Source organism: Anoplolepis gracilipes, chromosome 5 (assembly GCF_047496725.1).
Source record: "Anoplolepis gracilipes chromosome 5, ASM4749672v1, whole genome shotgun sequence".
NCBI classification, from domain to species: domain Eukaryota; kingdom Metazoa; phylum Arthropoda; class Insecta; order Hymenoptera; family Formicidae; genus Anoplolepis; species Anoplolepis gracilipes.
Genome location: NC_132974.1, coordinates 12,602,813 through 12,614,133, shown reverse-complemented (window position 1 = coordinate 12,614,133; position 11,321 = coordinate 12,602,813). Strand labels below are relative to the sequence as shown.

General features: G+C 28.8%; 3 protein-coding genes and 1 pseudogene across 8 annotated transcripts in view; 2 read left to right on the top strand and 2 right to left on the bottom strand.

Annotated features, from left to right (window-relative positions):
• LOC140666124 (uncharacterized) overlaps positions 1–11,321 on the top strand; it is a 147,298-nt gene that overhangs the window by 10,856 nt on the left and 125,121 nt on the right. The window lies entirely within an intron of this gene.
• Positions 1,250–5,144, bottom strand: LOC140666120 (uncharacterized). Of its 5 annotated transcripts, none has more exons than XM_072892951.1 (7): positions 4,141–5,144; positions 3,845–3,978; positions 3,223–3,444; positions 3,002–3,156; positions 2,651–2,858; positions 2,472–2,559; positions 1,250–2,312 (listed from the first exon to the last, which is right to left on the bottom strand). In XM_072892951.1, the coding sequence occupies exons 1-7, from the start codon at positions 4,410–4,412 to the stop codon at positions 2,093–2,095; spliced, it is 1,299 nt and encodes a 432-aa protein (XP_072749052.1). In that variant the 5' UTR covers positions 4,413–5,144; the 3' UTR covers positions 1,250–2,092. The 5 variants fall into 5 exon arrangements, 3 of the variants coding, with proteins under 3 accessions (XP_072749052.1, XP_072749053.1, XP_072749054.1); XM_072892952.1 differs by having other exon boundaries at positions 2,149–2,312; positions 2,468–2,559; XR_012046706.1 differs by having other exon boundaries at positions 2,172–2,312; positions 2,703–2,858; positions 4,141–5,143.
• On the top strand, positions 6,219–7,386 carry LOC140666125 (uncharacterized; annotated as a pseudogene).
• Positions 7,659–10,688, bottom strand: LOC140666119 (uncharacterized). 2 transcript variants are annotated; one of them, XM_072892950.1, is made up of 7 exons: positions 9,724–10,688; positions 9,438–9,562; positions 8,795–9,016; positions 8,574–8,728; positions 8,225–8,429; positions 8,065–8,143; positions 7,659–7,914 (listed from the first exon to the last, which is right to left on the bottom strand). In XM_072892950.1, the coding sequence occupies exons 1-7, from the start codon at positions 9,990–9,992 to the stop codon at positions 7,674–7,676; spliced, it is 1,296 nt and encodes a 431-aa protein (XP_072749051.1). In that variant the 5' UTR covers positions 9,993–10,688; the 3' UTR covers positions 7,659–7,673. The 2 variants fall into 2 exon arrangements, with proteins under 2 accessions (XP_072749051.1, XP_072749050.1); XM_072892949.1 differs by having other exon boundaries at positions 8,065–8,146; positions 9,724–10,687.

Below are 11,321 nucleotides of genomic sequence, written 5' to 3'. Positions count from 1 at the left end.
TTTAGTTGTGTGCTCGACATACGATCACAATCGCGAACATTGATTTTATAAATCACATTGCAACGCTCATATTTTTTTTGTGTTTTAACAAATTTACTGAATTTATATAAGCTAATCAAGGATTATGTTAAGAGATCGATGTTAAGATTTCGATTGAAAATATTAATGAGTCTGACACGCACAGTGTCTAAGGGTAATCTTATTATACATATGATAAACTAATATAAGATAAGATAATATGTAATATTAGTAAAATAATATTACATATTATTTTACTTTATAATATTACATATATATAATAATGTGCATATATATATATATATATATATATATAATATTACATATATATTACATGTATAAATAACTAATAAAAAAACCGATAATATAAATAACTAATGTAAAGGGAAACTATCTGTTTATCCTTATCATTATAGTAAGATAATATATAATATTATTTATATATAATATTATATATATAAATAATATTATATATTATCTTACGATAATGATAAGGATAATGATTAAACAGATAGTTTTCCTTTACATTAGTTATTTATATTATCGGTTTTTTTTATTAGTTATTTATATTAATATCATATATTATAATATATTTAAATTTTATACGTTATTCATTTTAACTGATTCGTACCGTTTTAATGTTTATATTATAGGCAATTTTTTAATATTTAATATTATGTTATTGTATTTATATTATGTTTTGCTGTGAGAAGAATTATAAAATCAAGAATTGAAACATTTGAGTTTTTTGTAGTAATTTTCAATTTATGTGGGTGTGTGTGTAATGTAATTTGAAATTATTTATTTAATATATTTATCATTATCTTTCTCTTTTGTCTATAAAAGTTTTTTTTATACTATATCAAGGTTAAATTGCGTGAATAGCAGCTGAACATCCAGAATGCAAAGGCCGTTTCATCGGAAGAAAATACGCAGGAATCAAAACTTACGGTTATAACTAGTGATTTACTTATTATACTTTTTATTATGGGTTTTATTATGTCATCACGGTGAAATGTGAGTTTGGTGCTGTTTACTTCGTATTGTCGGATTTGGTTTTTATCTGCTTAAACACTAGTTCTGCACCGAAATGACGGGGCGAGTCTAGTGCCTGTTCTGTTTTTCATCCGAATTACGTAGCTATAGAAGGAACAATTGCGCCACAATTTGAGAGAAAAATAAGATACCGTGAAATGCGATAAATTAAGATAATAAATGTGATTGATATTAAGTTAATCTATTTATATTTATTTAATATGATTGGTCCAAAATAAGAAGATGAATGTATCAATGTACGCTGAATAATATAAATTCTGTAACAGTAGCTTCACAGTTTTGAGAGACGTTAGGCTAAGGGCTCATTATTTGAATGTGAAAATCATATTTGATTCATATAAATTTATATCTAAAAGCTAATATTCTTATCTTAATATAAAGAAAATTTATAGTGTCTTTTGTGGGATACAAATCACGAATTTAAATGTAACAAAACGTTATAGCTCTAAAGAGAGAGAATGTGATGTAGAAGATACATATTAGAAGGGATAAGAAAATTATACTATATTACTTTTATACTTGCGATACTTCGATTACAAATAGAAATATATATATTTTACATATTTTGCACTTATCTGCAAGACAAAGTCATTTTGTCTATATGAATAAATAATAATAATATAACATACAAAGATAACTTATAGAAAATAAAAAAGTGCTAAAATATTCTTCCCGTTATTATAGAAAACTGATTTTTTTACAAAGCAAAGAACCTAAAATTCAACCTGAAAAATTTTTAATAACGATTCAATCTATTTTGGCACTTATATTATTTTGCATATAAAAACTAGACAATATATATATATATATATATATTAGACGTTTATACATATAGATATATATATGTATGTGTGTGTGTGTGTGTGTGTGTGTGTATATATATATATATATACATATATATTATTATTATTATTATTATTCTAATAAAAACAAGAATGAACTATATACATCGTCATAACAATATATATTACGTGTATCAATGAATGTATTTATATTAAAAATTAACTCTTTCTTTCTTCTATCTCTCTCGTAAAACTTCTATAGCATGTAAGTAACAATTCATTGTTTTTAAGATGTATTCCTTAGCATTACTGGTAGGATTGACTGATTGATAATATAATACTTGTTTGCGGAACAATGTTAGATCAGTTCTAGAATATTGCAATTTTTCGTCGAAGCATAAAAGAGTCTTGTCCAGGTCCAGAAACAAATTATTCCATACCCTTACAGGTAGTATCCTAGAATGTATCATTGCACTAATATAAATTTTATGCTACATGTTGAGATTAGTTTCTTAATAAATTAAATCTTAATCATGATTCGACAGCGTCATATGTATATTAACAAAATTTTATATTTGAATCATTAATTGATATGTTATTATTATATTTACACACAGTTTGTTAGTATTGTACGTCATGTCGTATTTTGTATTCAATTCTTTCACGGCGGCAAGTATCTTGTTCACATATATCTTAGAATATTCTAAAAAAAAATAATACTCTATATATAGCTTAGATTCTTTAAATATTCTGCCATTAAAGAAATAATAGAGAATAGAAGCTATATTTATTACTTATACTTATTACTGTTATGTGAGATTTGCCCTTGTCGACTAATTTGAATACCTCGTTAACAGTTTTATTAAAATACTTTGGTTCCCAATGAATAACTATACTTTCGGACAGTCGCCAAATAGTCTTACTAACCATCTGCGCAAGAGTAAGACGGCGTGACCGTAAACTTTGATTATGATGCATTTGATTGTTTGCAGAATTATTATCCTGAATAAAAGAAAAGAAGTTGATACAGAAATTTTTCTCTAGTTAATATATTATCAATTGAACACAAATTGAGAATATATGATTGAGATCTAATATATATAGTGTAACAATATCTTTTATTCAATTGAAAATATAATACTTACGAACGAAAACATTACGTGCGGAACATTCAGAGAAAGGCGGGGACCAAACACTTCATTTTCGAGATATGTCCAATTACCGTTAGGAATTGTTTTAATGGCTTCGACAGCTATTGACCGTATCACGTCGGATCCGATTAAAATCACACGATTGTTAGCTAAAATTAGACAAGTTCTCTGATATTGATGCTTATAGGATAGAATTTCTAAAAGTTTGCACGAACCTTGCGTAAAACGGCCATGTACGGCTATATAAGCCATGACTTTTCGTAATATAAAAGGGGGAAAAATCCGTGAACAAACATCCGTGAATGTCAAAGATATGCAGAAGATCAGAGTTCGTCGTGGCCGCCAATTGTGTGTGGAATAAATTCTATCCAGGACTTGTGCTAATTCTAAAGCTACTGGGATACCATCTCCATTAACTGATAAGATAACATATATATCTGAAACAATTTGATAGGATGAACAGACGAGAGATTTTGAAGAAAAATATTATTTTTTTGCCTCAAATAAAATATATGCCATGAAGTATTCGAAACAATTCCGGCTTTTAAAAATTATTTCATGTGATTTTAATTATGGAAAAAAACATACAATGCCAATAATAAAATATGTTTAGTAATGCAATATTCTCAAAATTAAGGTTATTGCAACTTATTTTGTATAATTCCATATGAATTACATGATTTTAATTAACTAATAATTAATTTTTCAAGAGTACGTTATGTAGGAAAGTTAAAACACGAAAAGAAAAGTGTCTTTTACAGGTCAATGTTAGCAACAATTCTTTTTAATTTTATTTAAATAAATTTAATTGAAGTATCAATTAATTGAGAGACGCACCTGGTTCTCGCAAACCGTGAACAATTGCACGAATAAACGACGTATTCTTGTCTACTTCATGAATAAACGATAAATTAGAAAGGACGTCGTTAATGTATTGTATGTTCTCTTCTGAATACGGCATCTGCCAATTTCTAATTGGAAAATATAAAATTATTTATTCAAAAAACGCATTCGGTCCGTTATTTTTTTAACGATACGTAAGAAATTTCTATAATGATATTTTTGTCTAGTGTTGTAGTCATTTTTTGATCATTGTATAGTGTAAATAAAAACAATATTGAGATGTTACATACGTTACGTAGTCGAAGGACGTTTTTGTCAATTCTGTAAGTGCCATTTGCTGAAGATGGTCCGTCGCCTGGAGACCATTTCCAACCAATTCGTCCGATATATTCTGCGCTTGAGTTTTCGTTGATGTCTTGATGGCGGAGCGGCCTAACAGAAAACCACAAAGGAGGCAAACAAAACCGACCCAGAAATGAGCCGAAAAACACAATTGTTTCGTTACAGATTTACTAGACTCGCCAATGTTGTGAAATATTTGGTAACCACGAACTCGGTGCATCCTTGCAAAATGTCCGTAGAAATTATTTTGAGCGTAACTTCTTCCTGTTCAACCTTTATTATGTTATGCTTCGTCGAATTAAATTATTAGTGGTATAAATCACGTGGTGAACGAAATGGTTGACATTGTAAACGTGTTTAAAATTATAAATATATTTGATTTATATTTTTATTATAGCAGTTACACAAATTTATTTTGGACTGTAAACGAAATCTTATCTAAACAAAATCTACTTGCACAAAACTCATTTAAACCACTATTCTCAAAAGCTTAATTCAAACTAAACATACGACGAAATTTCATTAAATGTGACGTATAACGTATAAGGTACCTTTCGAAGCATTCGCGCGCAAATCCTTATTGTTCAATAAATGCTTTACTGATTTTGATAATTGAATCGATGAAAAATCATAGATGTGATATTCACGTTGTCTTGATAATATCACGGTTATTAAAATAATAAATTATTGATAACTTGCTATCACGCACTTCATATTACACTATCGTCTTCTCGCAGGAAATTATTCGTTGGATTTTGGCTTCCGTAAAGATGACTTTCTGTTGTCTCTGTTGTGTCGCTAAATATTATGTATTAAGATTAAATATTACGTATTCCTCGAAGATATATTTTACAGTCCGCCTTTTCGACGTTTCTTATTTATTGTACTGTCGCGTCAGAGGAGCGCGCGCCTTGTTCTCATCTTGACCTTTTTGGAAGAAGATAGAAACATGAAGGGGAAAAAATGTAACAATACACAGGATGGGCTAAGGAAAACACAACAAGATCTATTCTCCTATTGAACCAATGTATTACTTTTCTGTGATTAAAATATTTTGGAGTTTTAACTTGTTTATTCTAAAAATGTATCGAGTTATTTTTTAAATTACTTTAAAAATTATTAAACTTTAGAAATTAAACTATAGATATTTAAATAATTAATAATTTAATTGCTACAGACGATAACAAACAAAGTAACAAAGAAATAATAACGTCTATCCCATAAATATGTCTTCCCATAAATATGTATGTAGATAAAACTTTCTCTCATCGCTACCTTTGATCTTTGCGTGATATGATAAATAGTTAATAGATAAATAGATAACAAATTTTTCTCCTTTTTTCTTATGTAATATATCTACAAGCCTTTCACATTACTTTACTTAATCTTTAATCTAGATAACCTTAAATATAACTTTAATCGAAATAAATATAACACATGTTGTTCACGGTGGAATATGTACTGCTATTATAATATTGTTAATTAAGATAAGAAAAAAATTACAGCTACTCTTTTTCTCTATATATTATTGTATAAAATTATAACATGAATATTTTTCTTTCTTCACATACACTTATAAAAATTCGTAAAAAAAACGAATTATTTCTTATTTGAAAATAGTTTCATTGTTGCATATACATATAAGAAAAATTAAGAAAGAAGAAGTATACGTCTCAAAGTATTTCAATGGCAAATTTTCAATTAAAATAAAATAGAATTTATAATTTAGTAATTTCAATTAAGAGGAAAGATATGTATATTATCAATTATTATCGATTTATTATTTTTCTTTTATTAATTTCCATATTATTTTTACTCAACGAGTCATTTATTGTGATATAACTATTTTGTTATAATTTTAACTATTTATCAATTCAGTTTTTAATCGAAAGGTTGTAGAAATAGTTTTCATAGCGAAACAAGAGAAAATATTTAATCTATTCGAGTTATCTCGATATATCGATTTGCGAGTTGAGCGTATCGCACATCGCGCCTACTACACGTGGCATCTGACATCTGACAATGAGTCGAACAGCTGATCAGCTGATGCGTCGAGCGAGTGACAAACATACTGTCATCCGCGATGTATTCGTTATGATCACACCTGATTATGATGTCGATAAACAAGAGATTAGAGGCTTAGCGGCGCAAAAACACAAGGAAAAGATGATGCAGTCAATCAAGAGTTTCGTGATAAACGCGTTTTCGTGAAATCGCAATGATAGAAGTAAGAAATCCGCCAAAGAATTGACGAAAGACGAGAGGGTGAGGTTATACCGAATTATCCTCGATCCATAAGGTCTCTCTCTATGAAAATAATTTTCTTTATTTTCTTTATTTAAGGTTAAATTGTGTGACCAACAGCTGGACATCCAGGATCCAGAGGACGTTTCATCGGAGGAATAAAAAAGTACAGTTATAACTAAAATGATTTATTTATTATATTTCATATTGTGGTTACGCTGTACGCTATCGCGGTGAAGTATAAGTTCGGTGCTGTTTACTTTGTATTGTCGACTTTGGTCTTTATCTGCTTAAACACTAGATCTGGACCGAAATGACAGGGCGAGCCTAGTGCCTATTCTGTTTTTAATCCGAATTGCGAAGCTATAGAAAAGAAACTTGACGCGTCACAATTTGAGAGAGAAATAAGGCACGGTGGAATGCGATAAATCAAGATAATAAATATAGATATGATGGATATTAAGTTAATCAATGCATTTACATTTATTTAATATGATTGGTCCAAAATAAGAAGATGACTGTATCAATGTACATTGAATAATATAAATTCTGTAACAGTAGCTTCACAGTTTTGAGAGAGAGGTTAGGCTAAGGGCTCATTATTTGAATGTGAAAATTATATTTGATTCATATAAATTTATATCTAAAAGCTAAAATATTCTTATCTTAATATAAAGAAAATTTATAGTGTCTTTTTGTGGGATACAAATCACAAATTTAAATGTAACAAAACGTTATAGATCTAAAAGAGAGAATGTGATATAGGAGATACATATGAGAAGGGATAAGAAAATTATGCTATATTATTTTAATACTTGCGGTACTTTGATTACAAATAGAAATATATATATTTTATATACGTATTTTGCATTTATTTGCAAGACAAAGTCGTTTTATCTATATGAATAAATAATAATAATATAAGATACAAAGATGACAATGCAAAGTAAAGGAAGTGCTAAAATATTCTTAACATTATTATAGAGAATCGATTTTTTCTACAATAAAAAGAATCTAAAATTTAATTTAAAAAATTTGTAATATTGATTCAATCTATTTTGCCATTTATATTACTTTGCTTATAAAAATTAGAAAATATAATATATATAATATATATAATATACATATACATATATATTTACGTATTATGTATATTATTATTATTATTCTAATAAAAACAAAAATGAATTATATACATTGTCATAATAATTACATTACGTGTATCAATGAATGTACATCAAAAATTAATATCTTTTTTAAAACTTTTTTGTAAAACTTCTATAGCATCTAAGTAACAACTCTTTATTTCCCTGAGGTAGTCCACAGTGTTTCTGATAGATTCGATTGACTGATAATTTAATAATTCTTTGCGAAATATCGTTAGATCAGTTCTAGAATATTGCAATTTTCCGTCGAAGCATAAAAGCGCCTTGTCCAGATCCAAAAACAAATCATTCCATATCCTTACAGGTAGCATCCTAGAATGTATTGCACTAATATAATTTTTTATGTTACACCTTGAGATTAGTTTCTTAATAAATTAAATCTCGATCGTGATACGCAACAGCGTTATTTGTATATTAACCAAATTTTATATCTGGGTTATTAATTAATATTATTATATTTACTGAGTAATATCCATCGTGTCGAGTTTTGCATTAAAATCCTCTACGGCGGCAAGTAACACGTCCAATCTTTTCTTCAAATCTTCTTAAAAAAATAACTTTATATATAGTTTACATTCTTTAAATATCCTGCCATAGAAATAATACAGAATAGAAGCTATACTTATTAACAGGTAAAATCTGCTGCTGTCGATTGATTCGATGAGTACCTCGTTAACAGTTTCATTAAAATACTTTGGTTCCCATTGAATAACTATACTTTCGGACAGTCGCCAAATAGTCTGACTAACCATCTGCGCCAGAATGAGACTACGTGACTCTAAATTTTGATTATGATGTGTTTGACTGTTTGTAGAATTACTATCGTCCTGCATAAAAGAAAAAAAGTTAATATAGATATTTTTCTCTAATTAATATATTATCAATTAAGTACGAATTAAGAATATATGATTGAGATCTAACATATATAGCTTAACAATTTTATTTTATCAAATTGAAAATATAGTACTTACGAACGAAAATATTACTTGCGGAACATTTAGAGAAAGGCGGGGACCAAACACTTCATTTTCGAGATATGTCCAATTACCGTTAGGAATTGTCTTAATGGCTTCGACAGCTATTGACCGTATCACGTCGGATCCGATTAAAGTCACACGATTGTTAGCTAAAATTAGACAATTTCTCTGATATTGATGCTTAGAGGATAGAATTTCTAAAAATTTGAACGAACCTTGCGTAAAACGGCCGTGTACGGCTATGTAAGCCACGACTTTTTCTAACATAAAAGTGGGAAGAATCTGTGGACAAATATCCGTGGATGTCAGAGATATGCAAAAGATCAGACTTCGTTGTGGCAGCCAATCGTGTGCGGAATAAATTCTATCCAGAACCTCTGCTAATTCTAAAGCTACTGCGATACCGTCTCCGTTAACCGATAAGATAATATATCTATCTGAAACAAATTGATAGGTTGAATAGATGAAAGATTTTGAAGGAAAATATTATTTTTCTGCCTCACAAATAAAATATATGCCATGATGAAGTATTCGAAACAATTCCGGCTGTTAAAAATTATTTCATGTGATTTTAATTATGGAATAAAACATTCAATGCTAATAATAAAATATATATATATATATATATATAGAGTTACAATATTCTCAAAATTACGGTTATTAAAAATTATTTTGTATATAATTCCATATGAATTATATGATTTTAATTAACTAATAATTAATCTTTCAAGAGTACGTAGATGGAAAGTTAAATCACAAAAAGAAAAGTATTTTTTAGAAATCAATGTTTGGAACAAATTTTTAAAAAATTGTATTTAAATAAATTTAATTGAAGTATTAATTAATTAAGAGACTCACCTGGTTCTCGCGAACCGTGAACAGTTGCATGAATGAACAACGTATCGTTTTCTACTTCATGAATAAACGATAAATTGGAAAAGACCTCGTTAATGTATCGTTCTGAATACAGCATCGGCCAATTTCTAATTGGAAAAAATATAATTATTTATTGAAAAAGCGCATTCAGTCGATTATCTTTTAATGATACGTAAGAAATTTCCGTAGTGATATTTTTGTCTAGTATTGTAGTTATTTTTTGATCATCGTATATTGTAAATAAAGACAATAATGAGATGTTACATACGTTATGTCCAAGGACGTTTTCGTCAATTCTGTAAGTGCCATTTGCTGAAGATGCTCCGTAGCCTGAAGACCATTTCCAGCCAATTTGTCCCGTATTTTTTGCGCTTGAGTTTTTATTGACATCTCGGAGGTGAAACGGCCTAACAGAAAGCCACATAGGAGACAAACAAACCCGACCGAGAAGAGAAACGAGAAACACAATCGTTTCGTTACATATTCACTGGACTCGCCAATGTTGCGAGTCATTTGGAAACTGAGAACTCGCTGCATTCTTGCAAAATGTCTGTATAAATTTTTTTGAGCGTAACTTCTTCCTGTCACTTTTTATTGTATCATGCTTCGTCGAATTAAATTACTCGTGGTATCACATGGCAAACGAAATAGCTGACATTGTAAATTGTCTCTCTTGTATAAATATACATACGATTTATATTTTTATTATAGCAGTAGAAAATTCACTGTTTCTAAATAAAATCCCCGTGCACCAAACTCATGTAAACCACTATTCTCAAAAGCTTAATTAAAATTAAACAAATACGACGAAATTTTTTTTTTTCATTAAATATGACGTATAACGTATAAGATACTCGTGTGAAGCATTTGCGCGCAAATCCTTATTGTTCGATAAATGATTCATTGATTTTGATAATTGAATTGAAGAAAAATCACAAATGTAGTATTCACATTGTCTTAATAATGCTCTACGGTTATTAAAATAACAAATTATTGATAACTTGCTATCACGCACTCTATACCACACTATTGTCTCCTCGCATCAAATCATTCGTTGGATTTTGACTATCGTAAAGACGATTTTCTGTATTCTCTGTCGCGTCGCCAAATATTGCGTGAGTTAAATATTGCGTAGTCCTCGAAGATATATTTCACAGTCCGCTTCGACGTTTCTCGCTTATTTTACTGTCGCGTCAAAGGAGCGCGCGTGTTATTCTCATCTTGATCTTTTCGGAAGAAGATAGGAGCATGAAGGGGAAAAAAATGTAACAATACACAGGATGTGCTAAGGAAAACACAACTACGAGATCTAGTCTTGGATCGAAACGACACTTTATTTTTGTGTGATGAAAATATTTTGAAGTTTTAACTTGTTTATTCTAGAAATGTATCGAGTGTTATTTTTCAAATTACTTTAAAAATTATCAAACTTTGAAAATTAAACTATAGACAACTAAGTAATTAATAATAATATGGATAATTATGTGAATAGGAAATCTATTATCGTGAAATAGGGCAGATTATAATTATAAAAATTTCGAGATATTTTAAATTTGACATATGGATTGTGTAAGAGGCAAGATTATAAAAATTTATTAAAAACTATGATACAATACACACACACACACACACACACACATACATACATACATATATGTATATATATATATATATATATATATTATATATATACACTATTACATATGTCTTTGGATACTGCGTAGACAGACGTCAAGACTGTGGACGTCCCAATTTATTTCTAGCAATAATACGATGGTAGTTTCATTTATAAATAGTTTTCGATGTATTACGTACACGTGCAAGGTTGTTCCAACTATAGAGCATTCTATACAGATTTTCAAAATA

Coding starts and splice junctions, on each gene's coding strand:
- LOC140666120 (XM_072892951.1), bottom strand. CDS start 4,412: ATGCACCGAGTTCGTGGTTACCAAATATTTCACAACATTGGCGAGTCT. Junction 3,979..4,140: donor ACGTCCTTCGACTACGTAAC/GTATGTAACATC, acceptor TTTTCCAATTAG/AAATTGGCAGATGCCGTATT. Junction 3,445..3,844: donor TCACGGTTTGCGAGAACCAG/GTGCGTCTCTCA, acceptor AAATTGTTTCAG/ATATATATGTTATCTTATCA.
- LOC140666119 (XM_072892949.1), bottom strand. CDS start 9,992: ATGCAGCGAGTTCTCAGTTTCCAAATGACTCGCAACATTGGCGAGTCC. Junction 9,017..9,437: donor TCACGGTTCGCGAGAACCAG/GTGAGTCTCTTA, acceptor AATTTGTTTCAG/ATAGATATATTATCTTATCG. Junction 8,729..8,794: donor ACACGGCCGTTTTACGCAAG/GTTCGTTCAAAT, acceptor GTCTAATTTTAG/CTAACAATCGTGTGACTTTA.